Source organism: Microsporum canis, genomic scaffold (assembly GCF_000151145.1).
Source record: "Microsporum canis CBS 113480 supercont1.7 genomic scaffold, whole genome shotgun sequence".
NCBI classification, from domain to species: Eukaryota; Fungi; Ascomycota; class Eurotiomycetes; order Onygenales; family Arthrodermataceae; genus Microsporum; species Microsporum canis.
The window spans coordinates 303823-330899 of NW_003299163.1; the positions used below are offsets into that span (position 1 = coordinate 303823).

The 27077-nt window shown below is 49.4% G+C and overlaps 14 protein-coding genes across 14 annotated transcripts; 7 read left to right on the forward strand and 7 right to left on the reverse strand.

Annotated features, from left to right (window-relative positions):
• Positions 1–730: 730 nt before the first annotated feature.
• Positions 731–4820, forward strand: MCYG_07281 (histone-lysine N-methyltransferase; the record flags this gene model as incomplete). Its single annotated transcript, XM_002843452.1, has 2 exons — positions 731–4661; positions 4717–4820. 2 exons carry the CDS (start codon positions 731–733, stop codon positions 4818–4820), a joined length of 4035 nt encoding a protein of 1344 aa, XP_002843498.1.
• Positions 4821–5441: 621 nt separating this feature from the next.
• Positions 5442–6044, reverse strand: MCYG_07282 (DUF343 domain-containing protein; the record flags this gene model as incomplete). The annotated part of the gene is made up of 3 exons (XM_002843453.1): positions 5442–5470; positions 5581–5770; positions 5859–6044. The coding sequence occupies 3 exons, from the start codon at positions 6042–6044 to the stop codon at positions 5442–5444; spliced, it is 405 nt and encodes a 134-aa protein (XP_002843499.1).
• A 296-nt stretch (positions 6045–6340) lies between these two features.
• Positions 6341–7908, reverse strand: MCYG_07283 (conserved hypothetical protein; the record flags this gene model as incomplete). The annotated part of the gene is made up of 2 exons (XM_002843454.1): positions 6341–7606; positions 7879–7908. The coding sequence occupies 2 exons, from the start codon at positions 7906–7908 to the stop codon at positions 6341–6343; spliced, it is 1296 nt and encodes a 431-aa protein (XP_002843500.1).
• A 280-nt stretch (positions 7909–8188) lies between these two features.
• Positions 8189–8546, forward strand: MCYG_07284 (LSM domain-containing protein; the record flags this gene model as incomplete). Its single annotated transcript, XM_002843455.1, has 3 exons — positions 8189–8294; positions 8357–8470; positions 8524–8546. 3 exons carry the CDS (start codon positions 8189–8191, stop codon positions 8544–8546), a joined length of 243 nt encoding a protein of 80 aa, XP_002843501.1.
• A 664-nt stretch (positions 8547–9210) lies between these two features.
• On the forward strand, positions 9211–10462 carry MCYG_07285 (methylthioribose-1-phosphate isomerase; the record flags this gene model as incomplete). Its single annotated transcript, XM_002843456.1, has 2 exons — positions 9211–9740; positions 9835–10462. The coding sequence occupies 2 exons, from the start codon at positions 9211–9213 to the stop codon at positions 10460–10462; spliced, it is 1158 nt and encodes a 385-aa protein (XP_002843502.1).
• Positions 10463–10484: 22 nt separating this feature from the next.
• On the reverse strand, positions 10485–10917 carry MCYG_07286 (uncharacterized protein; the record flags this gene model as incomplete). Its single annotated transcript, XM_002843457.1, has 3 exons — positions 10485–10674; positions 10749–10768; positions 10870–10917. 3 exons carry the CDS (start codon positions 10915–10917, stop codon positions 10485–10487), a joined length of 258 nt encoding a protein of 85 aa, XP_002843503.1.
• A 294-nt stretch (positions 10918–11211) lies between these two features.
• Positions 11212–12848, reverse strand: MCYG_07287 (conserved hypothetical protein; the record flags this gene model as incomplete). Its single annotated transcript, XM_002843458.1, has 7 exons — positions 11212–11226; positions 11423–11645; positions 11823–12251; positions 12305–12375; positions 12430–12512; positions 12539–12600; positions 12655–12848. 7 exons carry the CDS (start codon positions 12846–12848, stop codon positions 11212–11214), a joined length of 1077 nt encoding a protein of 358 aa, XP_002843504.1.
• A 59-nt stretch (positions 12849–12907) lies between these two features.
• MCYG_07288 (glutathione S-transferase II) lies at positions 12908–13738 on the forward strand (the record flags this gene model as incomplete). Its single annotated transcript, XM_002843459.1, has 2 exons — positions 12908–13314; positions 13386–13738. The coding sequence occupies 2 exons, from the start codon at positions 12954–12956 to the stop codon at positions 13736–13738; spliced, it is 714 nt and encodes a 237-aa protein (XP_002843505.1).
• A 391-nt stretch (positions 13739–14129) lies between these two features.
• Positions 14130–14786, reverse strand: MCYG_07289 (uncharacterized protein; the record flags this gene model as incomplete). The annotated part of the gene is made up of 3 exons (XM_002843460.1): positions 14130–14272; positions 14540–14669; positions 14730–14786. The coding sequence occupies 3 exons, from the start codon at positions 14784–14786 to the stop codon at positions 14130–14132; spliced, it is 330 nt and encodes a 109-aa protein (XP_002843506.1).
• A 179-nt stretch (positions 14787–14965) lies between these two features.
• On the forward strand, positions 14966–15818 carry MCYG_07290 (uncharacterized protein; the record flags this gene model as incomplete). The annotated part of the gene is made up of 4 exons (XM_002843461.1): positions 14966–15005; positions 15127–15371; positions 15399–15515; positions 15555–15818. 4 exons carry the CDS (start codon positions 14966–14968, stop codon positions 15816–15818), a joined length of 666 nt encoding a protein of 221 aa, XP_002843507.1.
• A 137-nt stretch (positions 15819–15955) lies between these two features.
• On the reverse strand, positions 15956–19254 carry MCYG_07291 (adaptin N terminal region family protein; the record flags this gene model as incomplete). Its single annotated transcript, XM_002843462.1, has 5 exons — positions 15956–16024; positions 16252–18350; positions 18411–18666; positions 18693–19076; positions 19102–19254. 5 exons carry the CDS (start codon positions 19252–19254, stop codon positions 15956–15958), a joined length of 2961 nt encoding a protein of 986 aa, XP_002843508.1.
• Positions 19255–20060: 806 nt separating this feature from the next.
• MCYG_07292 (tetratricopeptide repeat protein 35) lies at positions 20061–21213 on the forward strand (the record flags this gene model as incomplete). Its single annotated transcript, XM_002843463.1, has 4 exons — positions 20061–20444; positions 20515–20721; positions 20785–20940; positions 20998–21213. 4 exons carry the CDS (start codon positions 20061–20063, stop codon positions 21211–21213), a joined length of 963 nt encoding a protein of 320 aa, XP_002843509.1.
• Positions 21214–22665: 1452 nt separating this feature from the next.
• Positions 22666–23046, reverse strand: MCYG_07293 (uncharacterized protein; the record flags this gene model as incomplete). Its single annotated transcript, XM_002843464.1, has 2 exons — positions 22666–22888; positions 22937–23046. 2 exons carry the CDS (start codon positions 23044–23046, stop codon positions 22666–22668), a joined length of 333 nt encoding a protein of 110 aa, XP_002843510.1.
• A 417-nt stretch (positions 23047–23463) lies between these two features.
• MCYG_07294 (formin-like protein 20) lies at positions 23464–26194 on the forward strand (the record flags this gene model as incomplete). The annotated part of the gene is made up of 3 exons (XM_002843465.1): positions 23464–23804; positions 23866–25687; positions 25766–26194. 3 exons carry the CDS (start codon positions 23800–23802, stop codon positions 26192–26194), a joined length of 2256 nt encoding a protein of 751 aa, XP_002843511.1.
• Between the last annotated feature and the right edge of the window lie 883 nt (positions 26195–27077).

Consider the following 27077-nt stretch of genomic DNA (forward strand, 5'->3'; position numbering starts at 1 on the left):
GACATCGACAGACATCGACTCGAGACAGCGTCGTGGTCGTGATAGTATATGGCGGAAGAACCGTAGTCGTAGGTTGTCTCGACGGTAGCGTAGAGCAAGCAGTCTATGTATTCATGTCTTCTTCTTCATAATATCCGTTGTCTTCACGGTCACTTCAGTCTTCATCTTCACGGCCATCTTCACGGTCACTTCAGTCTCCATCTCATCGCGTTCTTCGCGTTCTTCATCGCGGCTCATCTTCGTTCACCATGCAGTATCTCTGCAACTCTTCGTCTCATCGTCTCGTCTCTTCTCTTCTCTCCTCTTATATCACTTCTCGTACATCACTTCTCGTCGTTGTCTGGGGTCCAAGTTTTCCCTTTGGCTTTGCGAACGTCAAAAAAACTTCAACCTCCGCAAAGAAAAAATAAGGCAAAAAAAAAAGATAGAAAAATATCACAACCAAAAAAATATCACAGACAATTCAACGGTAACGAAGCGACTCTTCCTCTACTCTTCCTCCTCTCACGGCTCGACTCCTTCAGCACCGCGTCAGGACGAGGAAAAGAAGCAGAAGAAGAGGATAAAAAAGAGACACTGCATGGCTCTATGAAAACACCGCCGTCCTCCTCGCTGCGGTCAAGGATGGTGTTTGCACACGCTCGCCCGTCTCTCTCAGGCTCGTAGGCCATCTTCTTCTCTTCTTCTCTTCTTTTGCGTCTCTTTTTCATCTTCTTCTTCGCCATCGACCATGTCACGCGCCTCCGCCGGCTTTGCAGACTTCTTCCCTACGGCGCCCTCAGTCCTGCAGAAGAAGCGCAGCAGCAAGCATAGCAGCACCGGCAGCACCAGCCTGGATAACAGCACCAGCAGCAAGCAGAAGAGCAAGCCGGCCTCCTCTGACCTGGAGCAGCAGCAGCAGCATGACGGCGGCGGCGGCGGTGGTGGTGGGGAGTTCTCTTCTCCCAACGGGCACCCAGACGCAGCAGATGACGCAGCAACGGCAGAGACGACGCCCGCAGCCACTGAACATACGGGCACGATACCTACTGAACATACGTCTACGGAGAATGGCGAGGGAGACGCGAGGATAGGCTCGTCCTCCAGCTCGACAGAGTCCTCCGTGTCGAGCTGCGTCTCTGCCGGCCCGTCTGCCGCGGCCACCACAAACGGGACCTCCATCTACGCCCTCACGCCCCTTACCAACACCGACTCCTCGCCGCCGCGCAAGTCCGGCAGCCCAATGCTTCCCTCCAGGCCGGCTGGCGCTTCTTCCTCTGCTGCTTCCGCCCTGCTCGACCGTCCAAGGGAGAGCGAGAACGCTGACGATGCCAAGGCCGCCGCCTCCCTCCTGCTGCACACTCCCCCTTCGCCGTCTCCGTCACGGCTCCCTCGCCCGGCCGGTGCAAAGGGATACCGGCTCGTCTACGATCCAGACCTGGACAGGAAACCGTCCAGGGACAAGCGCCGGAAACCCCAGTATGCTGCCTTTGGAGAGGACGAACCCGATGCTGCTGTCACCGCCGCTGCTGCTCCTGGCATCGCCCTGGTCGACCCGCGGAGAGCAATTGTAAACTACACCCGTGGCGCGGCCAGCAAGCAAAAGACAAAGTACAGGCCGGCTCCCTACACGCTCAAACAATGGCCATACGATCCAGCTACCTCCATCGGGCCCGGCCCGCCCACCCAGATAGTCGTCACCGGCTACGACCCCTTGACCACCGAGGCCCCCATCTCCGCCCTCTTCTCCAGCTTCGGTGAGATCGCAGAGATCGATAACAGGACCGATCCCACCACCGGCCGCTTCCTCGGGGTGTGCTCCATCACCTACAAGGACAGCAGGTCCCTTCGCGGCGGCTCGCCCTTCTCCGCCGCCCAGTCCGCCCGCAGAGCCTACCTCGAGTGCAAAAAGGAACAGCGCATCGGCACCAGGCGCATCAGAGTAGAGCTCGACCGCAACGCCGCCGCCTGCAACCGTATCGTCTCCAAGCTGATTGCCCTCCAGAAGCAGGAACAGCTCGCCGTCTTTGAACAGCAGAACAAGGCCGATAACGCTGATGCAGCCAGGAAGCCGGATAGCAAGTCCACAGCCGTCCCACCACCGCCTCCTCCCCTCCCTTCTGCTTCTACCTCTACTCCATCTTCCTCTGCCATACCACCTACCGGACCCAAGGCGGATACCATCACCACTGCTGACACGGCCCAGTCCAAGGACAACGCCCCTCCTCCGACTGCGCCAAAGGGGCCATCCGGCAAATCGTCCCTGCATCCGGCCCTGCAGCTTCAGCCTCCCGAGGGCCCTCGCGCCATTGTCAAACCCCCTTCTCTGGTAGAGGAGACCCCCATACTAGACCAGATCAAACGAGACCCCTACATCTTCATCGCACACTGCTACGTCCCCGTCCTCAGCACAACGGTACCCCATCTCGAAAGGCGACTGAAACTGTACGATTGGAAGTCCGTCCGGTGCGACAACACCGGCTACTATGTCCTGTTTGAAAACTCCCGCCGCGGGGAGCTCGAGTGCGAACGATGCTTTCGCGGGTGCCATATGACCGCCCTCTTCACGTACGTCATGAACATGGAATGCCAGCAGTACGGCAACCCTACATACGAACGCAGCCCCAGCCCCGAACGAGTCAAGGCCGAACAGCAGGAAAAATCGGAAAAGGCACGCCTCAAGCGGGAGACAGAGCTGGACGTCGAAGAAGAGAAGCGGCTGCGGGCAGAGAACATCGATCCGACCACCGAAGTCGTTGCCATTGCCGTCCGTGAGCTCAGGGACAAGTTGCTCGAAGACATCAAGACCCGTATCGCCGCCCCGGCCCTCTACGACTTCCTCGACCCCGACAGACACCGCGCAAAGAGGCAGAAACTAGGCATTGCTGACCCCCAGGGAATCAAGAGACCGGCCTTCCATCTCGATGCCGCGTTCGGGGGGGAGAACACTACGGAGTCCCGCAACAGCCCTGCACCACCGGGCGTCGCGTCGAAGAATGTGCTCTCCCTGCCCCGTATCAGAAAGGCCCGTGACTTTGAACAGAACAACTCTGCCTTTGTGGATGAGCGACGGCGTCGTCCCGTTCGCCGGAGGGAGTTCAGGCCACTCTACCACCGTCTTCAGCAGCTTCACGACGAAGACGATTCCGACGATGAGCAGCAGACGTCCTTCACCCGGGATACCGAAGAACAAGAAAGTAGACCGCTCTCCCGCCTGTCCAGCGAGGCAGATAACGATGACGACGAACATCTTCGCGGCTCTCTCGTGCCCAGCGTCTCTGGCTTTGGCGACTCGGGACTCGACTCCGCCGGCATCAAGGATGAGCTGGACGACCTCGATCGTGAGATGCTGGGAGAAGCAGGTGAAGATGAACGCCTGTCGAAGAAGCGGAAACGGCTCAGCATGGAGCTACTGGAGATGGAGAAGCGGCGGAAGAAGGTCGACGAGCTGTTCGGCGTCGATACCTCGCATGTCGTTGGTGATCTCGCTCAGGAACCGGATGATCTATCCATGATCGTGGACTCCCAGCAGCCACTCAGCAAAGTCAAGGGCAAGAAACCGAAGAAAAAGACCAAGAAGCAACTCCTCAAGGAAAAGGAAGTGCTTAAATTGGCTAAGCTCGAGACCGCAGCGGAAGAGGGTCTTGTTCCCAAGGTTGATGATATCTCGCTTGACGTCACTCCTATTGAAGAGTATATCGAAACGGAGGAGAAAGAGGAGGAGGAAGAAGATGAATACGAAGAGAAATACGTCAAGCCAGAGGTAGAATGGGGCCTATCCACGACCGAACCCAAGGCAACGGTGGAAGATGACGAGAGCATCATCCTCGATCTCGACGGATGGCAGAACCTGGTCAAGGATGCAGAAGACCTTCGCTTCCTACGAGAAGCCCTACACTCCCACCCATCCACCTTCGACATCTCCATCCCCAACGTCACGGCCTGGGCCTGGAACCAGAAACAGATCAAAGCCATCAACAGCCACGGCGCAAGGGGGCCAGTCCGCTCCGAACTCAAAATAGAAGGCTACTACGTCCCCAACCCAACAGGCTCCGCTCGTACCGACGGACGGAAACGCATCCTCGAGTCAGAAAAGTCCAAATACCTGCCTCATCGCATCAAGGTCCAAAAGGCCCGCGAAGAGCGCGAGGCACTCGCCAAAAACGACCCGCAGGCCACCACAGAAGCATCTCGGGTCCTGGCAGCCAAAACAATCTCCAAATCTACCTCCTCCAGATCAAACAGAGTCAACAACCGCCGTCTCATAGCCGACATCAACGCTCAGAAGCAAGCCCTGCCCACCCAAAGCGGCGAAGGCGACGTCCTGCGCTTCAATCAGTTGAAGAAGCGTAAGAAGCCAGTACGCTTTGCTCGCTCCGCGATCCACAACTGGGGTCTATATGCGGAAGAAAACATCACCGCCAACGACATGATTATCGAGTACGTGGGTGAGAAAGTCCGGCAGCAAGTCGCTGATATGCGCGAACGTCGATACCTCAAGAGCGGGATTGGAAGCAGCTACTTGTTTCGTATTGATGAGAATACCGTCATCGACGCAACGAAGCACGGCGGCATCGCAAGATTCATCAATCACAGCTGCACCCCGAACTGTACTGCGAAAATCATCAAGGTCGACGGCAGCAAACGTATCGTCATCTATGCCCTACGGGACATCGAGAGAGGTATGCCCTGCCCTGCTATACATCTATCTATTCGCCTTACTGACAATAAATCCAGACGAAGAATTGACGTACGATTATAAATTCGAGCGAGAATGGGACAGCGACGACCGTATCCCTTGTCTCTGTGGCTCAACTGGCTGCAAGGGATTCCTCAACTAAACTCCATCAACTATACCCCATCACCTTTACCCTACCCCTGGATAGACATTCGATCATCATCACCAATAAAAAAAAAAACCCTCCATAATAATCAAGCGAACAAGCAAGCAACGTTATTGCAGCTATGCTTCCCGCACACATTGCAGTCTACATTTATATTCCAGCACCCGCTATTATCCCATCCCACAATGCTATACTATGCTATGCAGACATAATTCAGTTATATTAAAGCAGGAAAGGCGTTCCATCATTCCACTTGAGTTGTGCTTCGATAGGCTTTGGCGTTAAATGTCATATCTTTTTTTTTCTTCTCTTCTTCTTCTTCCCCCTTTGTCCTATCAATGGTCAAACTATGCATTTCTTAACCAAAATACACCCCCTTTTTCATCTGTCTATCTGTCTGCCCTTGCTCTAGCTTGTAATAATCCCCTTTTTTTGCTTTCTTCTCTTTAACTATCTGCTTTTATTCTATGTGTATATTAGCTGGATGGTCGGGTGGATAGATATGGGTCATTTTATGCTGGGAGGTATGTATCAAGGCGCTGGCCAAATGCTGGGGAAGGTTCATAAATGACAAGTTAACTATTCAAAAACATACTTTATCAAATAGGAGAGAAACAGTTAATAATTTTTATCTTTCTTCATTGGTTCTGGGGGTATATTTGTCTAATTTTTTTTCAACATCCTTGCTTTTTCATCATATCATACTACCCAGTCATTAGTAGATAGAAACCAGATAAAGAGCAAAAGAATAACATACCAAGATGGCTTGGAAGCAGGAAATTTGCAATCCCTTCTTTTATCTTATATTCGTGCCCGCAGTTTCCGCAAACCAGCTGTCCCTCTACGACATGTGTTTCAAGGAGCAGTTTATGCAAATCGCGCAGCAACTGCTCATTATTCAGCTCGTCTCCTTCAGGCTTCGATTCACTTATCGACGGGAACCCTAGCTAATCCCAGAAAATAGCCTGTTAGCACAAATCCGTACGAATCGTATTTATTCGGGTCAGGTCTACTACACAAGGCAGGACGGCTTACCTCGCTGGCACTAATCTTGAGAGCTTCCCAGTCTATTCTGGGTAGAATGTTTCGTACGAAATCAGGTTGAAATTCGAGTTCTTCTTCCTCGAGCTCTGCGTTCTGGAAGTGGAGTGGGTATGATGCCGAGGACGACTTGCACGCTTTCACGGCGCAGGTGACGAAGTTTGACGTGAGGATTTTCATCTTTCGGTATGTATGCTTATTCTTCTGTGGAATTGCCAATGTATGGATACTTCTACCTGTTCTCGTCGGTCGAATGCATCAGTGAGTTTGGCCGAAGCTGGTGGGAAATATTTTTGGTGTAAAAATTTCCTTATCGCGGGGAGGAAGCTTATCGATAAGGAGGCTATATGTGACCCTCTCTATATAGACATGGATATAAGTAACAGCGTTGAAGATGATTCATGATAGCTCTATTGACAGTGTCTATAGATCTGATATAACGCTCAAGACTTATCATGATATGTCTGCAGCCATAACTATTTCAACACAACATCAATACAATCCATATCATCAATATCGTTGTCACCGATCAGAGACTCTGGCCTCAACCGATCTCCATCGAAGAAGAGTGAAACTAATGTGTTTGGGGATATTTCCATCATCTCACGGAACTTGTTTATGATGTTGATAATCCGTGTTGAAGGCCGAACCCTTATCCTGAAATCCTCGAGGTCAGGGTTCTTCAGTATAATTCGAACAAGTTCCCCCTCTGGCACTTCCTGGGCCTTGGTCTCCGGATCTTCTTCACTCGTAACCTCGCCGCGATCTTGTATGGTGTTGTTTGCTGTTCGACGACTTTTCTCAAAGGACTCCAAGGTCATGGCCGCCATGTGGACGCCTGCATTACCCTCTTCCATCCCAAATGGCGCCTGATCAAACAAGGAGTTGTCATTATTGTCAGATTCATTGATCCCCAAACTCTTACACGTAGTCACGTCAAATAGTCGTCTTTTTTTCCAGGTTAAGATGATGGAGTCAGACATTTGCTCGTCGAAGCTTTGGTAGTTGCACCATGTCTTTCGCACGTCTCCCAAGTTCTGTGACAACATTCGACGGACAAGCAGAGGTCTTGTATTTTCCATTTCAGATGTAATCAGGATGGTCACGATGGTGTCTTTTGGTTCCTTCTTGGACAATTTAAGAGTCGTGGAAGGCTTTGAGGGGCTTCCTATCTTCTCCTTCTTTGGCTCTCCTGGTTTGGCCGTAGGGGATCTGGACTTGCTCTCCGCCTGCGAAGAGCGATTGCGCGCCCTCTCTCGAGCCCGTCTGACCAATGCTGCGCATTCCTCGTCTGACTCTTCATCGTTATCACCGTCATTATCCAACTCGGAGTCGTCCTGTAACACAACCGCTGGAGGCACACGGGCAGCTGGAGGAGGTGGTGATTCTGAATTAAGACGAATGACAGTGCCTGGCGGAGAGGCTCCTATCAATGGCGACTTCTTCGGACTGGTCTTTCTCGGACTTATCTTCCTTGGGCTGGTGCGCGCAGTACATGGAGTCCTCGGTGGAGTTCCGCTAGCCCTTGCCTCTGGCCTGGGAGAAGAATCCTTTTTAGCAGCACCGTTTGTGTCTGCCGGAGGTGGTGTCTTGACTCTTGACTCCGTGATTGAAGGGACTGCTTCTTGGTCTTCGTTGGAGATACGGCGCCTCTTCGGCTCATGTTCTGGCTTTTTCTTTGCCTTGACATCGTCTTCGCTGTCCTCGTCATCCTGAGCCGTAGCTACAAAGTCCGTATATACCTGGTTGGAGCGCCGGTAGAAGTCCTGCGGTTTCGCCGGTGCCTTTTCTTGCGCCCAAGCTGGCTTCTTGAAGAACGATCTCATCGCTATCCCCTTTGCTCTATCACTTGTTCATTAATCCGGTGGTGGGTTAGTTGTTCAAACGAGAGGAAGTAGGATGGCAGATGTGATGGCCTCCTTTTCGAGGCTGAAGCCCGGTTTATATAGCAATCCAAAGGTTTCAAGTGTTGGGTTGATGGTTGGTTCTATTGACTGGAAATGAGGTCATTGACTATGAATAGACAAAACTTCCTCCTTTTCATGTATGGATATGCGAGCATTCAATGTATTCATAAGCTGTCCTCTTCACTCTACAATCTCATTCAATTGAATTTTCTCTTCTTATTGAAATCGTTTCGCGTCGCGTTTTAATATAACCAAGTCGAGCTCTCACGTGATCAGCTATCTGTGTTGTTGAAGAAGAAAAGAAGAAAAACATCAAGACGGTCGATAAAGCCGATATTCGCGGTTTGTTGAGATAAGAACTGCGCGCTGACGTGACTCGAGCTGTTAGTCTCTCTGTCTGTATTAACCTGACCTGAAATGGAGGCCTCATCGTCTTCCGAGGGCAAAGATCCCTCTGCTTTTCTTGGAGAAATCACAGGCGCTCCAGTTACTGTCAAGCTGAACTCCGGTGTCGTTTACAAAGGTGAGACTCGTGCATTTACCACGGACTGTGTTTCCGAGAGTAATGTTCTAACCCCTTGCTAGGCGAGCTCCAGTCCGTTGATGGCTACATGAACATTGCCCTGGAAAAGACCGAGGAATACGTCAACGGTAAAATGAGACGGAGCTACGGTGATGCATTCGTACGGGGGAATAATGGTATGTTCGCACTGCCTTTTTTGCCAGAAATTCAATACTGATGCGATTGATAGTACTCTACATCTCGGCGGACTAGAGAGCAGTTTAACCCGTTTACAGACGCTTGTGACGTTATAATGATACAATGCTGAGCTCCCTTCTGAGCTTTCTACATGTTGTCTACGAATACTTCATCTTGGTAGAGTTGGAATGAATTAAGATATGAAAGATAGGCGTTGAGGGAGCCGACATGGTTAGAAGAACTCGTACAGGCACTCGCCGTGCCAGAGAGAACAAGCAGAACGGGGATTGCACACACAAACTATGGATGAAGCACCTTGGGGGATCAAAGACTCCTCAGGCAAGCTGTTTTTATCCTGGTTGTATCTAGAACTGGACGCTGTCAAATTGTTCCAATCTAGGTACCAACAGGCATCCTCACCACCTGTCAAGCTCGACGAATAAAGAATCATAATATATAACTTCATAAATGAAATTATATCAAACCATCTTCACTGCTTCATTCGTCGTTTTATATGGTGTTGGCCTGTTCATCGTAGACTTGTATAGGATAAAAACTTTTATAGTGGCTTTTGCCCCTCCTCCCCGCCCATCAAGTTCAAATTCTCCTTCTACCAAATTCTCAAGATAGCTGAAGAAAACAACCAACATCCATTTGTTTCTAGCGATAAAGGGCATAAAATAAAACTACACGAGAGGCTACAGTACCTTCCATCTGTCCGGCGCATAGTTCTTCAGCCATGTCTCTTCAATCGATCCGCTACAAGCGCGGCATGCTACAGGTCCTGGACCAGCTCCAGGTACCCCACGTCGAACGATATATCCCCGTCTCAACAGCTAAGGAAGGATGGCATGTTATAAAAGAGATGCACGTCCGAGGCGCGCCGGCTATCGCTATCGTTGCCGTTCTCTCACTCTCGATCGAGCTGACAGAGCTGATGGACCATGAGAAGCTGTCGACTGAAGCAGACGAGGTCGAAGCCTACATATTAGAGAAGCTAGATTACTTGGTTACCAGTAGGCCTACGGCGGTTAATTTGAGTGATGCGGCTATTAAGTTGAAAACGTTGGTGCAGAAGAGGAAGCAGATCGGGGACCCCAAGGGCAAAGATCTGGCGGAGGCGTATGTTGAGGCGGCGGAGAAAATGCTGATTGACGATGCGATGGATAACCATCGATTGGGAGACTTTGGAGCAACGTGGATCGTGAATAACACTCCTGTAGGTAAGGAGGGAAAGAAGGTCGGTGTCTTGACGCATTGCAACACAGGGTACGTTTTGGGATAGTCCAGTAGCAGGATGAGAGAAGTTGGAGCGACAAGGGACTGGCTGTGCTAATGATGTGGTTTTTTTTTTTTATTCTAGCTCTCTTGCAACTGCCGGGTATGGAACAGCGCTGGGAGTCATCCGCTCCCTTCTAGCCTCAGATAAGCTCGAGCACGCCTATTGCACAGAAACCAGGCCGTACAACCAAGGCGCCAGACTCACTGCCTTTGAACTAGTACATGACAAGATCCCAGCCACCTTGATCACAGATTCCATGGCCGCCTCTCTCCTCGCGCAAAAGGGAGCCGGCCTCGCCGCCATCGTGGTAGGAGCAGACCGGGTTGTCGCAAACGGAGACACTGCCAACAAGATCGGAACATATCAACTGGCTGTGCTCGCCAAATATCACGGCGTGAAGTTCATCGTTGCCGCGCCCAGAACCACTATTGATCTGCGCACCAAGGAAGGAGAGGATATCATAATTGAAGAACGAGCAAAATCGGAAGTCACCAGGATCACAGGCCCACGTATCAGTGATCTGGGTAAAAACGAGGAGAACATCACTCTTGAAACCGTCAACATTGCTGCCCCTGGAATCGACGTCTGGAACCCCGCCTTCGATGTCACGCCGTACGATCTTATCGACGCCATTGTAACGGAAGTCGGTGTTGCCGAGAAGAATGCAGACGGGCTTTTCCAGCTAGAGAAACTCTTTGGCTTCCCATAATTCCCCTCTCCCTTCCCGTTGCTTATTTTTGTTGCTCCTTCTCGTCACATTTATCAGCGCTTTTCACGCCCTCCGCCTCCCCATTTCCCTTATCATCTTTGGTTACTGCTTCCGTACCCTCCTTTGCTGCTTCAACAGATCCAAGGAGACGATCTATTTCCTGCTCTATGCGAGTAAGATGGTTCTCAATAGCTTCGGCTGTTTGTTCGCCTCTGTATAGATGTTAGATATAATTTCCCGCTATAATAGATACCTAACGGTCCGGCTAGACCTTGCTGTCACTCACCTAGCTATGTCTTTAAATGCCTATAATGTGAATATAACGTTAACAACAGTTGTTCACCAGCTGAATGCATGCCCTATAGAGACAGCTCCTTAGGTAGAGGAGCTTTTAGACGAGTAGATACCTTTGCCAGATGCGATTCGGCGCTCTCATTCTGCTCAAAACCACCCATTGTGTGTTTCTGTTCTATTTGACCCGGATTGCTCACAAGTCCCGATATCGACTGATGGCTGTCTTTGTCTGCCTCGACGATGGAAGAAAATGAAGTGGCCAGTCACGTGAGTATGTTTGCTCTTACGCGACTTTAGTGATTCGATCTTTGTTCTGTAATAAGTCAATGAGCTGTGGTGACCATCCTTACCTGCCAAAGCGTGAAGGTCCCGCCATCTTCAAGGCTTGATTGGAGTTCTAGAGACAGGAGGCTTATAGCTAAACCAAGTCTCCTCGTTTTTGAGTCAAGTGGGCCTCATGCCTGTGCTCTCTATAGCAAGGTTAGCTATGCAGTGCCTTGCAAGGATAACTATCAATGATGGAGGAGGCCTTGACGACAACATCTTTGCGCTCTGCCATTACACTCAAGGGGCGCAACACCCTTTAACTGGCTGCCTCTGATGAAACTTATATCAATCGTATTAGATCTAATCAACTATCGGACAGTCACTCTATCAAGCCAACACCCAATTCCAGGAAAGCAATGTGGCTAAGCTCCGTAGAGCCATCGCTCTAACCTCCATGCCACGGGTGATTCGGTCGATGTATTCTCCAGCACCGCTAAGTTGAAGTATGATACAAATCGCGCAGGATATAGCAAGTAACTTCAGGGTCGAAGGGTCAATATCAGGACCCTCGATTAAGCTAATCACGCTGAGGTCGAACATGCGTAATATTGCATAGTATTTTCTTCACATGGAGAAAAGCGAGTCAGCAAAAATAAGTGGTGAGATAGAGTCCTTCAACCAGAGTTTGATAAAGAATGATTCACCTCTGCTGAATTCTCCCGCATGAGGGAGTGAGGGATAATATGTGCAACTTCCAGGTAGTCAAATCTCCCGGAAGCGTTACTAAACCAGCGTCTACCTCTTGCCTGCCTCTTCCGCATCAGACGTACGCGTAGCAACGCAACGATGATGACCACGGATCAAACAATCGTTGCGGAGATATGGCAGTCTTGCAGAAGGCCCAGCCACATTTTCAAGAGGGCCAGATAATGCTGCTGGTGTGGGCTGTGGTGTTCTGTTCCCCGGCGATTTCACTATGAGAAGTGTACGACTAAAACGATGCACAGCACCAGCGACCATACTTACATGGCAAGAAAGAGTTACTGAACGGGTATTCCGCGAATAGATTAACAAGTCTTTCAGCCTCTGCCTTCTCAGTGGTTGCAGACTGGGAACCAAAGCTGGCAAAGCGAGCTGCACCCTTTTGAAAGTCCGGTGGCCCGGATGGGTATTCTTTGGTATCAAAGAAGACAAAATATTGGTATAAGGCCTCCTTGGATTGGGGATGCTCATAGGTCAACCGGGCCAAGGTCACCCTCCGCAGGGTTCACTACTTTGTACTGGCTCACACTGGCCAACGATGACGTTGAAGATCCTGTCAGCCTCGGTCGCATCACCAAGCTCAACTGTGGCTAAAGAGGAGCTTCATGGGTCAAATCTGTCATTCGGCAACAAGGCGAGCCCGCGCTGGTTGGCAGCAGAGAGACTGGCTGTATTTGGCTCCTTTCAAGAGGCGGCCGATGGTGGGTTGACATATTTAATCGTTGACCTAGAATTCACTACATTATATTTTACGACGTGACATCTGGGTCAAGTGAATGTGCAAAGGTATGAAGCGCGTTGTCGTAGTGAAGAAACTTTAGTCGACAAGGCACAGGAAGATAGAATACGGAATTGACAGGTGGAAATGCAGAACTGAACTTGTGATGTTGCTGTTTCTGCCCCCCTTTTCTCCCTGAATAGCGGCTGGTACGCGGAGTATCTCCAGTTTTAATCGTCTTATGATGATATATAAGTATCCAATAGCAGATTCGACCGCGAAGGGCCGCTGTGGGGAGGCCGCGGGCTGGGGGGCGGGATGGAGGGGCTGAGGAGTTCTATACATCTATAAAGAGGACGAACTCCAGGTTGTGCTGGCAGGAAGATACAGTATAGAGCCCATCTCAAGTGCAACCAGTTAACGGCATATATAACAACATCTACACTCACAATGGCTCCCCGAGACATCAAGCCGTTGGTGCTCTACGGCATCTTCCCCACAGCCAACCCCGTAAAGGTCGCCATCATCCTCGAAACCCTCAACATCCCCTACGAGCTTAAGTCTACCGACTTCAGGCAGTGCAAGGAGCCCGAGTACCTTGCCATCAATCCCAACGGCCGTTGCCCATCCATCCATGACCCAAACACTGGCCTCTATCTCTGGGAATCCGGTGCAATTGTCGAATATCTGATCGATGAATATGACAAGGAGAACACCATCTCTTTCTCTTCGATGCCTGAGAAGTATCACCTGAGGCAGTGGCTTCATTTCCAAGTCAGCGGACAAGGCCCGTATATCGGCCAATTCTCGTGTATGCGCTTTCTCCCTTATCCATGTTGCTTCCTGCTAGTACGATGGCTGACGGGTTGCTGTGTTCTATAGGGTTCAAATGGTACCATACCGAGAAGTTCCAGTCTGCCATTGACAGATATGCTGCCGAGACTCGTCGTGTCATGGGTGTTGTAGATCTTGGACTCAAAGACAAGGAGTGGCTCGTTGGCGGTAAGATGACATATGCTGACCTTTGCTTGGCCCCGTGGTTCTACTGGGCAAAGAGAATTGGCGGAGACGAGTGGTTCTCCCAGCAGCTTTCTGAGCTCCCCAACTTCCAGAAGTGGTGGAACAAGCTTGGAGAGGTGCCTCAGGTCAAGGAGCTCTGTGCTGGCGTCGCACAGTTCAATCCATCGTATGTTCCCAAGGACGTAGTAGACAGATTGAACAACAAGACAGCTTGATTTCCGTCTTCCCGTTAGCTCTGATGTGACATTGATGAATCCTAGGCCTGTCGACAGTTGCTCAATATCAAGTTAGATTCGTCCTTATCCCTGTAAAGTCAAATTAAAAGAACTCGACTTGTATCAATAGGCCACTAGTATATACACATATGCGGTGGTGATAAGAAAATATGTATCAACTAATGATAAACTGATCCGCCAATGGCCCGGCTTACGCCAGTATTCGAAGAAATGAATGCCAGTCGTAGAACTTCAGACTACGGTCTAGACCTAATCACCGAGTCACCGTTGATGCTAGTTCCGGTAGGACCAGGTAATAGTATCATATAATCCCTTCATTACATCAAAATGGATAGGCCTGGCCGATCAACATATACAGCAGAATTTGATATCAAGCAAGGCTCATAGATGGCGCGTGACGTTCGTGATTGCGTAGCTGGTGGTTTGTAACGGCTAGGCAGCCCTGTTCTTCCCTTGGTCCGTAAAAACTCCCAGAAGTATGTGCCCAGTCCAGCTTCCCCCCTTTCTTTTGAGCTAGATATCACCCACAATAGCTATTTCCCCAAACGGGGCATCCTGTAATCCGTTATACACGTAAAATGTTCAATTGATAAGCCCCTGTTTCACGGCAAGTAAGCTCCGAGGGTATCTAATTGCACAGCAAATGCAAGACAGCTTTCCTTTCCTGAGATCATCTATCCGTTGGTGATTGCGTGGATTTTGCTAATGAAGAAGAGCTCTGATATAAGCATTTGAACATGGGAAGCTTATCTATTGAAGCAAGACATAGAGATATCGTACCGTTTCCACTACGGTGAACCATGTCTTCCCTCTCTAGCTTGTTCCACGCCCAATAAGCAGCTTGATAGCAGACTAATGACCCTATAAAGATCTTCAAAAAGGGGCGACCGAAGTTCTTGTAGACCATGACCTAAATATATCAGCTAGTGAGCTTCAAGTCACGTTTTAATTGGGGGGCGTAGTTACGTACATGAGGTGAGGTTGGTTTGGAGCTGCTGCTGTAGCTCCGTCGCATGAATTGAGCCATCTTATGCAAAGTAATGAGCAGTAGAAGCCTCTTCGGACAGCCCCGGATGCAAGTTATGTGAAGCTATGTTGTTTTCATCTTGTTTTCTTCTTTTCCAAAACTTTCTCCACAAATATGAAAAAGCAAAAAGGCCTTGGCAAGATGACATAATCATTTGGCTGACATAATCAACTGACATCATGAAAGTTGCTCTCGTGTTCATTTTCAATATCCAAAGGCGCATCACAGCGAGGAACTAGACCAAACAGCCCTGCTTGTGACTCAATTGCTCGGAGATTCCCTACCTATATCTGTCCAGCTCAGATCGTTGCCAGACAGCCTTGAACTCCATTCACTCGAGATTTTTCTAGAATCCACAAGTCATCAACCCAGAGGACAGTTGGCCAGTTTACGCTACTCCCAGTGATATATATACGCCGTCCGTCAGGAATCGAGAAATACCCATCGATATATTACCTTTATAATATCTCTGCGTCCTACCTGCGCGCCAGTCATCGAAAAGGAAAAAAAACCCGCCTAATAAAACAAATCAGACGACCACCCCTGACCTTCTATTATCTAGATCAACTCATAGCAAAATGGTATGCTAGCACGGAATAACCCCAAGTACAGGCTTACTGCTCAAACTATGCAATTATTAACTTGTTCTTAATTGAAATATTTAGGCTCCACAGACTCCCCAACAGCGAAGGGCGAACGAGAGATTTGCCAAAAAAGAAGCCTCCAAACGCGGAAAACCTGAGGTGGTGACCAAGCCGAAACAAAAAGCAAAGTCTCCTCTATCTATGGGCTGGGTTGGTACGTGATATTACCATTTCGCATCCGTGGGACTATACACCGCTCTCATCCCCTATTACGGCTTTACACCTCCGAGAGGAAGATGTTTTTTACGGGATATCTGCTAACTACCTCGGTACCGCAACAGTTCTACTGCTTTTCGTCCTATGTGGTGGTATCTTTTTTGAATTAGCCAGGGTCATCCCCGAAATATGGGGTTATTTCTCTAGATTTATCACCCAATGGACCAGTTAAATTTATAGGCTTATAGCTTCTTCTGTTATCTACCTTCTTCCTCTAACCAAACATTTTTCCATTCTACTGTCAATAGTTATGCTCTAATTTCCTCATTCAAAGGTTCTCATTCTTTTGTATTTTTAACATCTGTCTCTTCAAAAAGGGGGCTGATAATGCTCGGTCTTGAATACAACCGGGTTTTTCTTGCTGGAAAGTATCTGTTTCTAGAGACATATTAGATCCACGTTAAATATATCTCTAGCTATATGCAGTTTTGTAGCTCTAAAAATATGTCATCTATTATGCATATCCACAAAGTTGACCATCATCCTTTCAAGAGATGCATAACACCCGCCTATGCAAATAAAGAACCAAAAAGTCCTTAGTTGATAAAACCGAACTCCATCCTGATGGCAGTCTACTATTCCTTGCTTTCCTCTTGCACTGGTACCGCCTTTTGAGACGCTACTACTTTCTTCTTCTTCTTCTTCTTCTTCACCACAGGTGTTTCCCCTTGGTCGCCCACCGTATCCTGTTGCTGTGACGCCTCGCCCTCTGCTTCCTGGGAGCTAGCTTTGGTCTTCTTAGATGATACAACTTTCTTCTTCTTCTTCCTCTTTATCATCTTACCCTCGGCAGGGACGTCTTGGCTTGCATGAACTCGCTCCGCTTCCCGTTGCATTTCTAAACGTAATCTCTGTATCTCGGCCATCGCCTGTACCATTTCTGCATCCTCTGCCTCCTTTCTCGCTATATCACCAACACCAGGGGTTAGACCGCTATCTTCCTCAAGAGACAATTGCCCTAGTCCACTTGAGTCGACTTCCAATAGAGATTTCTTTGTTTTGGCAGCTGCAGCTGATGCGGTGTTAGGTTTAAGAGTAGGTGGCGGAGAAATTGGATTATCAAACTCAAGGGTTTCGTCCCCTATAATCTCAACTTTCTTAGGTTTCGCTTTGCGTTTTGGTTTGCGGGCCTTTTGGGTATCTGCCTTCTCAGACTTGTGTTGATCTATGGCAAGGTCAATAATTGGAATCGAATCTAGATCCAGATCTTCTTCGTTTGCACCACGAAGAGCTTGGTTAAAGGGTGTGGCTGCATCTGAGGACTCTCCTTCTCCGTGTCCTAGACTGATGTAAAATGGATCATCTTTGTTGCGCTCTCTCCTTGCCATCCGCCTTCTAGTGACAACCTCTGTAGGTTCGGGTAGTAGTCCTTCGGAAGTATTCTGATATGATGCTGGTTGGAGTGTGGTAGGCGATAGAGTCTCCCTTTGAGGCTTGGTAACGAACGACGTTGAGTCCGGTATGTGGTAAAATTGATAGCATTCATCGTGGTTGAAGGAATCAAACCAGCCATTGCTTGACTCACGCTGGATGTGGATATACCGAGGATTAATCGGTTGGTCTAGGTCAAGGTCACTTGGAATCGGGACTTTCTTCTGTGCTCCAGCAGCTACAGGGTTGAGATCCAAGCCGGTAAACAAGCTTGGAATAGCTGAGGATACGAGCAACGGCACACTTCCCGAGTCAACATCTGATGTTGATACCGCTTCCTTTGTCAGGCGTAATAGCTCTAGAAACTCAATAGCTCGTTCTTGCACGTCCAACTCTGGATGAGAGGAGAGTTTCTCCAAGAAATCTGTAATCCGGGCTAGTAACAGGGACACATGACTCTGCTTGTTTATGTCCCAGTCATAGAACCCAGACGTGAGTTGAACAAAAACTTTGGGAATCGCTTGTATATATCCCGAAAGAACTTTGGGGGAAAGACTTAGGTTGGAAGGGTGTATTAGAGAAGAGAGTGATTGGTCCGGGAAACGTAGATACTCGGCATATTCACCAACTATCCAAGCAATAGGTTCTAATAGATTTGTGCTCGAGGTGCCAGATGAAGGGAATAGCGCTGCTCGATTATCTATAAGCACCAATGTTTCCGCCGCACGAGCTGCCTCGGCCCGTACACTCTTGACCCTTACAGCAACGTTGCGCAGCTCCGTGCCAATTCGATTCGATATATCAGTTCTCTGATCGTGGGCGTTCTTAGTGGAGTGCTCGTCGTTGGTTTTGGAGGCACTAGCTGGCGGAATTAATCGGACTAACTGCACGAGAACGTCCACATACCACTCAAAGTCGGTAAGGTTAGAATATGTATCTCGCGAGCAGATATCCAGAATCCGGTGGAGAACTTCCAAACGATACTCGTTTGGAAGAGGAGGTGCAGACATTCTGTCCTGCCTGGCTAGTTCTAAGTGTTCTTCAGGGTCATCACCCTCCAGATCTGCGGAAGGGGTAATATGTGCAAGGAGTGATGTAGTGGCAGTAGGGCCCTCCGCGATTGTAGAAGAGGTTTGCAGCTGGGTAATCAGATGGTTTACTACAGGCTGTAACGAGTCACTAGCTACCATCCCTGAAACTAATTCAAGGGCCTGTAGTCTGATGGATATGTCGTTGTCGTCGAGACACCCCATTATTACATCTTGATGCGCTGAAACCAGCATCGGGTGAGTCGTGACAATTCTGTTGAAGGCAAGGAGAGCAACGTATTTCACTGTCATCCTGTTAGTGTATATTCACTTTATGTTCAATTTACGTCTAAGGGCCAGCTTACGGTTAGGGTCTTCCTCTAGAACAAGCATGCCCCGAAGCTTGTCAACGCATAACTGCGCAATGGCTTCTCCTTCACGGATCCCTTCGACCCCGTCGAGAATACCACCCTGGATAATCCCATTAATGCATTCATATAATAGAGACATGGCCGAAGTAGTTTGCATAATGTTGGTTAGAGGCCTTATAAGCTTCTTAACCAGTCGTGGCTCCAATGGAGTTAACGATGCAAACTGCGATAGTCCCATTAGCTCCTGAGCCTTTTAAGTAGGAGAGAGAAACTTACAAGTTTGATAATCTTGATAGCCATCCAGTTGTTCCCTCCATCAACCAGTAGCTCGAAGAGCCGTGGTGCCAGTGGCAGAAAATCCTGTGGTCTTCTCCAACCCAGTTCGCAAACGACATTGATAACAGCGGCCGTGACACTGCCGTCTTCCTCCGTATCCATTAATCTTTCTTTCATTTTTGGCCACGCTATCCGGAATGCCTCCGGATATACCAACGACAGCCGGTAAAGGTTCACAACTGTCTTTTTCCTAATAACGGCATGAGAATGGGTCAAGCGTGGTATAAGATCTGATAGCAGCGATAGCGCAAGGGAGGGCGAAATAATATGTGGAAGAGTTATAAGAGGTAGGGACATCGTCGGGACCTGAGCGGACACAATATCCTGAAAAGCCATCATATCAGCAAACCGGAAGAGCCGTAGAAGCAGTGATATGTCCGGTATACGCCCTAACCTTCTTCAACAGATTTGTTGCGAGCATCAGGACCTCTGTGTCGACCCGGAAGCTCTGCACGGCTCCGAGGTAGCCAACACGTTTCTGATGGAACTTTGGAGAAGACATGACTTCAAGTACATGGAAGGACGCCCATGACATGTCATAACCAAACATCTCTAGGTATATGAGCTTTAATAGCGAAGTTGCCTTCTTGTCTTGAATAAACGGTCAGCCTCTGTATACACACGCGCGCATACGGCCTGCCCGCCAGAAGCAGGGCAACAAGACTGAACAAGTCGACTAACCCATATCCTGTGACTTTATCTCTGCCCGGCATTCCTTCAAGCTGTTCTGGATATATTCACCCTCGCTTCCCTTATGATTCCTCAGGCCTCGGATGAGGTCATATAGCGATTTTTCGAACCTGTGCACAAACATATCAGCAGCTGCAGCGTAAATCTTCAAAGAAGAGGTAACTAACATGGCGATGGAACTGCCTCCGCAGTATCACCAACGGCTAGAATAGTAGTAGCTAGAAGGCTGTTGTGTATCCCGCCGGGGGGTCGGGTGAGCTGTGGTGGGATGGTCGAGTTGTTAGTTAAATAGGCGGTCTTTTTCTATCTCATAGCTAGCTGACACAACTCTCAAGCTTCTGTCTCTGGAGAAAAGAACAGCGAGCAAAAGAGCTTCAAACTGTGTCTGTATTTTTTCTCTCTCTCCCTTAGACGGTTCAGCGTCGATAATGATGAAGGTCACAAGTTGTTGCTGAACTTATCTCGTGAACCTCTAATAGCGCTCAAAAAAAAAACGTCACCTTTCGCCGCTTTTTCCTTAGCAACGCCAGAACCAAAAGTACATCGCCAGTGAGTTGATTGATATCGATTATATATATATACTTGCACCAGCTAATACATAGATAGGATATACCTGCGATGGCCAAATCTCTCTTTCACGCACAGCTGGGCTTGAGCTCGTCTGATCCCCAGGCCTCCCTCCGTCTCTCGCAGCAAGCTCCCTCGTTCCTCCAAAGCCAACCGTCTCGCTTCCCTTCCTTTCCCTTCTCGATATTCTCCCAGAAAGAAACACCGGAGCTATGGACGAGCTATGAACAGCTGCTGGCTGCCTGTCTACGGACGGGAGACGACAAGTCTGCGCGGGAGTGTCTGGACAGGCTCTCCTCCCGGTTCGGGGAGGACAATGAGCGAGTGATGGGATTGCGCGGACTATACGACGAGGCGACTGCGGCGGACGAGGCGGCTTTGAAACAGGTATTGAGTAGATATGACACCATTCTAAAGGAAAATCCGGTGAATGTTGTGAGTATTTACACCTCTTTTCAGCAAAGGAAGTCTTCCACAGAGGGCGGGCTTGCTAACTTCTATATAGCCGGTGTTGAAAAGACGTATTGCGATTCTACGGTCCCTATCCAGACATACAGACGCGATTTCAAGCCTTGTTGAATTCCTCGATGCATTTCCAACGGATGCTGAGGCGTGGTGCGAACTATCAGACTTATATCACAGCCAAGGGCTAGCTTCTCAGTCTATATTCTGTCTCGAAGAGGCACTTCTCATCCTGCCGAATGCATGGAATGTAAGGGCGCATCCTATACTATGTGCATTTATTGAACTTAATCGCAATTAACGGAAATACTAGCTCCACGCCAGGTTAGGAGAACTACAATATATCTCTACCAGCTCATCCGAGGCTCCAGAGACAACATTGAGAACCCTGGCTGAGTCTGTACGACGGTTTTGTCGAAGCATTGAACTTTGCGACGATTATCTGCGCGGGTACTACGGTCTGAACCTGGTATGTCGTACCTGAGCCACCACCCTTGACCAATTCCGCTTACCCTGTTTGTTCTAGAGCACTGCCCGCCTTTTGGAGAGGCTGGGACCAAAGTCTAGACGGGACGATATGCTGCCAACTCCTGAGACGACGCAGAAGCTTCACGATCTGTCGATACGGAAGCTGCGTGAGATCGTGAAGGAGAGGTGTGAGGCGGGAGTAAGCCCTGAGTTCAACGAGAGTGAACTCATTGCTGCCCAGGCACTGCTTGACCGGCTGTCCAAGTCGAGTTGATGAGCTGTCTAGAAGATATAGAATATTAATGCATCCTTCTCCGCCATCATGCAATCTCTTTCATCCCTTTGGTCTGATGTCGGCGAAATAGGAATACTCAAACCATGTTTGTCTTTATCCGGTTCTAATGGTAGCAGTCAGACTTAATTCAGCAAACTATACGTGTATGTGGTCTCGTTGGCGATGCACTGGTTGCGTTGTCCCGGCTTCTGATACCAGTCTTACTATGTGTTCGTCGATCTTTATATCGAGGCGAGTCTAGACGCATTGATGAGCGTAGAGACATTCCAATGCCAGAGCTGGCCTTGTCCCAGCATATGTATGTACTATGTAGCTGTCCATGGCCAACCACATACTACTATGTATATACATAGTATGCTCCATACATAGTACGCAAGGGAGACGTATTATACAAATAAGCAGGGTCTGATCGACGGCACATCCCGCAAAATACCAAGTTCCAGCCATCGACATGGCTTGTTTCAAACACAGCTGGCTATCCGTACCCTACCCATCAGCTTGTCTCTTTTGGCGTCTCTTATATCCTCACCTGACAGGCGAAACAGGGAGAAAATGACCACTGGAACCCCCCAGTCGGAAGTGAGCAGGCTACCAAATAACGAGCATTGAAGCAGGCACGCAGCCATGCCCTGCGGAAGGGGAACAAGACCAGAAATCCAGGGCATCCAACACCAGATTCGCAGCGTTAAATGGTATGACGTGGCACCACAGGGCCTGCGATGGACTGTATCATCCCATCTTGTAGAAGGGGGTGAAAAAAGCAGATGGTAGTCAGGGGTTTTTGGCTGAAGAAATAGAAACGCCTTCTTCCCCGTCAGCCCGTATATATATCAATTGAGTATGGGGAAATATCGAATATTGACGTAATGGATTCTCCGTGTAAACACTAAATATTTGTATTTTCAGTTCGGATATGACTTTCTTTTCTTTTGTCAATAGTCTACCTCTTGGTGCCGTAGCAATATATTGTTTGCTCGTATCGACAAGTTCAACACCAAGTAGGATTAGACCTGTCAAAGACTCCGGCAAGGGGATCTCATCTTTCATCTTTCTTGCAATATACAGTCAGTCACTGTCTCCAGGCTCTTCGAGGTATGTATGTACATAGTACATGGCAGGTATGGGGCCGGGCCTTGGTGGTAGGGGGATGTACCTCACGTCTCATTTCTCGCCGGCAGCCTCACTGCAAGGCTTCTGGCGGTGACTTACATATACTCTATGACTCCTCGAGCGCTGACCGTGTATGTATATGTATGTATGTATGGAATCTGCCTTTATTAGCTGCGTAGGTGACAGCTGCATGCACGTCACTCGAGTACGGAGTAGCTAGCACTCTCTCTATATTTTGATCTTATATCTTCTTCTCTTCTATATTCTTCTATCGTCTTCTCGTATAATCATCTGATACCATCTTATATCTTTTCTTTTATATCATCGTCTTAATGTCTTCTTCCTCCATGTAAGTCTGTGCAGACCACATGACCTGTCCCGATCGGGCGAAGTAAACATCAACTTCTCAACTTCAACTTCGTCGTCTTCTTCTTCTTCTTCTTCTACTTCTTCTCTTCTTGTTTTCCCCCTCAAGTTCCGCTTCTCTTCAAGTTCCCTCTTTGTAATCGACCTGCACCGCCCCGAGAAGGCTCCAGCTGGGCTGCTGGGTACCCATTAGGTCGGTCTCCGCCGTTGGGTTGGGCGAACCTACGTCTGCCCTACCAGAAGACAGCGACCTCCCCCCGCCAGCAAGCAAGGCAAACCACCGAAACCTGGCACATCAAACCATCTAGATCGGAAAGGTAAGTAAGAATAGCTCATGATTTACGTATATGTATACATCACCCACATAATGCATCGATGAGCCTCTGTTTAGCCGCCTCCCTTGTGTGGTTTTGCTCCTTGTTACAGCTCATCTAGAGGATGCCCTGCCCTGCCTATCCTGCAGTCGTCATTGATGATTGCAGATTGGGCAGCAAAGAAGAAGACCAAAGGGAAGGAAAAAAAAAAAAAAACAGGCTCCCCACCTGTGCGTCTTCACCCTGGCCTGGCCCGCCTTGCCCTTCGCCCTCGTTTTTCTTTTTTTCTCTCTCTCTTCTGTTTTACTTAAATTGGTTACCTCCCGCTATCCGCCGCTTGCTTTTCGTCTTCATTGAATGATATATAGTCAACTCGGTCACTAATACGACAGCTCAGGCGCACATATCTAGACCGAGTATTCTCTTTTCGCCCTTCATTGGTGATACCGACTAGTATTAATTGTCGAACAGCCAAGCCTCACCATTTAGGACTATATAATATCCTCGAACCCTGGTTGGATTCATGTTGAAATCGGATACCCCAGGAATAACGGATATATATATATTGACTTCCGACAAAACGAGGTCCTGTTTCATCCTTGAACCCTCAAGTCAAACGGTTTTATCCTCCTGCTCTGCCACCACTCGACCTCGACCTTGTTGCTACCTCAATTATCCTGCCGTTGGGCTTTCAAATTGAGGATATATTCTCCCAGATCATTCCGTTCGGTGGAGAGATCTGGCCGGATACTTCCTCTTCCGCCGCAATCGTCCCATGCCGTGAGACTCCAACCTGGTCCTCTGTTTTCGGTCAAAGCGTATACTGATCCCTCCTCTTCAGATTGAACCGACGTGCCACGCCCGGTTCTGACCATTCATTCAGTGACGACGACTCATCTGGAACAGGCGAGCAGGTCTCCCTGCCGTCCACTTCAAGCCACGAATATCAAGACTACGGAGTCGGAGGACCTTGGTCTCATCTCCAATATCCTGACGAGCTAAAGCCGTCCGATTCGGCTTCACGACCACGCACATCCAACAGGCTGCGCGAACCAGTCGATCCTCGACCACCCCGCCATCGTTCATCGAGGCGGCACCAGCACCAGAGTCAGCATCCCCACCCTCGTGCGCACCCACACGCGCACCAACACCCTCACCCACAGGTCCAAGAAGCCCGCGCGGTGCCTTCCCACAGGTCAAGAAGACAACACGCCCGAGCGGCACCCCCTCAGCCGCCTCCGGTCCCCGTATCACCTGAACCAGACTCTTCTGAAGAGGAAGAAGAAGACGAAGAGGAGGAGGAAGACGAAGAAGAAGAAGAGGACGACGAGGACGACTATCTAGACTACGCACCAAACCCGGCTGATAGACGGTTCTGGCCAGCACCTCCAACACAGGGCCCAGCGTCATCTGCTCCATCATTCAATCCATACACGCCGCACCAACAGCCTCCACCACCCCCGTCTTTCACCCAGGCGCAACATGCTCATGCTCATCCTGGGGGACCTTCAACTCAGCTTGTTCAATTGGGACCCATGGGCCATCAGAACCCTGTAGCAGGACACATGGGTCAATACTCACATCAACAGTACCCCTACGGCGGGCACTATCCGCCTCCGCAGGGGCATCAGCAACTCCCTCACGGATACTACACCGGTCCAGATGGACTACCACATCCTCACCCGCATGCCGCTCAACGCATGCCACTTCACCACCCCATCCACCCACCACACCACCCACATGCCCATCTTCCTCGACATCGATCCCGCAGCGGCTCACCGGACGATGAAGAGGACTCACCAAAGCCTGCCATGGCTCATCCAGTCATGAGCCATCCCCCATCATTCCCCGGTACACCGCCTTATATATCGCCGGAGATGGTACCCTACGGCTACCCGCACACTCTTCCCCACCATCCTATGATGCATGGACACGGCCATCCCCAAGCCCAGGCCCAAGCCGCTGCGGCTGCAGCTGCATACTATCAGTATATACAGCGGTATCCTCACATACCTCCAGCTATGTTCCCGCCTCCGCCCTTCTTCCAAATTCAGGCCCGTGAACCTAGCCCGGCTAAGAAAGAAAAGAGTAAGAGTCCCAGCCCGTCTCCACCAACGCCGCCACCGCCACCTCCCCCTCCACCCCCCGCTCCCGCCGAGCCTCCACCGCCAGACCCAAAAGATGAAGCAATTGCCCGACTTGAGAAGTTGATCATCGAGGAGAGAAAAGAGCGAGAGGAGCGTGACGCTGCTCGTGAAGCTGCTATTAAGAAAGCTGCTGCTGACAAGGCTGCGGCGGAGGCTCTCGCTGCTAAAGAGAAGAAGATTGCCGCCGATGCTGCTGCTGCTGCTACTGCTGCTGCAAAGGAAGAAGCCAGGGTCGAGGCAGAAAAGGCGGCTGCGGCTGCAGCTGCCAAGGCAAAGAAGGATGCAGAAGAAGCGGCCGCTGCTGCAAAGAAAGAGGCCGAGGAGGCAGCTGCCATCGCTATAGCAGAGGCTACGGCGGCTGCTACTGCTGCAGGAGATACCAAGGCTGCCGAAGCAGCAGCAAAAGCAACCGAGGCTGCATTGAAAAAGCCACCGCCGCCAAAGAAACCCGTTCAATTTAAAGATGCGATAGGTAGGAAGTTTAAGTTCCCCTATGACTTATGCAAGACATGGCAGGTAAGTGTCTTATTTTTGGAATCTAATTCAGACCTCCCTTTCTGCCAACGCATGAATACTAACATCAAATTAATATAGGGAATGGAAGAGCTTATCCGCCAAGCATTCCTGCATGTCGACCTAATCGGCCAACATGTTGCAGACGGCCATTATGACCTAGTCGGCCCCAACGGCGACATTATCTTACCACAGGTCTGGGACACCGTTGTTGAACCTGACTGGACCGTAAGCATGCATATGTGGCCCATGCCTGAAAAACCCAAGGAGCCGGATCCCCCACCACCACCTCCTCCACCGCCAGAGGAAGAGCCCGTCGTCGTTGTGGACGTTGCTCCTCCACCTCCACCTCCAGCACCAAAGAAGGTGATACGTCCTGGTGCGCCTGGTGGATTTGCTAAATGGATGACTGGCGGAAAGGTGAAGCCGAGGGCTAATTCAAAGGCGGTAAAGAAGACTGATGCTGGCCCTCCGCCCCCACCGCCTCCACCTCCGCCCCCGCCGCCATGAATGATAACGATGGCAGTGTGGGGAGGTTGATAGATGAGAAGAGAAATAGCACTCGCTCATGTCTCAACTATGGCCTCATGTTGACGTTTTCCTTAACCCGTTCCAACGTTCACTACGAAGAATTGATGATATATACCGCAATATATGGCGGCACAACCGCACTCAAAATCTAAGAAACAAAAAAGACCAAAAAATTAACCGGTGGTGGCATTCTGCTTATACTTACATCTCACGTCGATTATTCCAGTTTTTGCTCATTTTTGGCCTTTTATGATTGAGTTTTTTGAGCGTGTTGATATTTAACTTTTGTTCCTGTCCCTGTTCCTAAATTCCTTTTTGATGCCTTTTTGCGTTTGGCTTTAACGCTTTTCCCCTGGATGCTGGCGGCTTGATGCGAAAAACGATACATAGATCTCTGGTTGTTCGACTTCCTTTTGTTTATGTCCTTCACTTACCTTAACCCATCCCCAACACTCTTTTATTCCCCCGATGTTGCAGGCTCATGTTGAGGATGGCATGTATGATTAATGGCGGGAGTTGCGGAGATCGTGGAGGAGAGAAGGCGCAAACCACGACAACACACGATGAATGATAATGATGGTGGACGGACGAAGACCGAAGGAAAGGAGAGGCCGATGATGGCAAGGGGAGGAGGCGAGAAACTGCACCTATTTTCTTTCTCCTCTTCATTCAACTTTCCCCTGTTGTCGCACTCTTTTCGTCTCTATTTGTTTTATTTCTGCCAGATGTAATACCCATACCCATACCCATACACCACATACCCCTTTATGCATTTATTCTTTTAAGTAATTAATCGACATTTATCTTCTTGATTTCATCTTGCCCCCCCCCCCGCACATATAATAAAATTAAAGAAAAATAA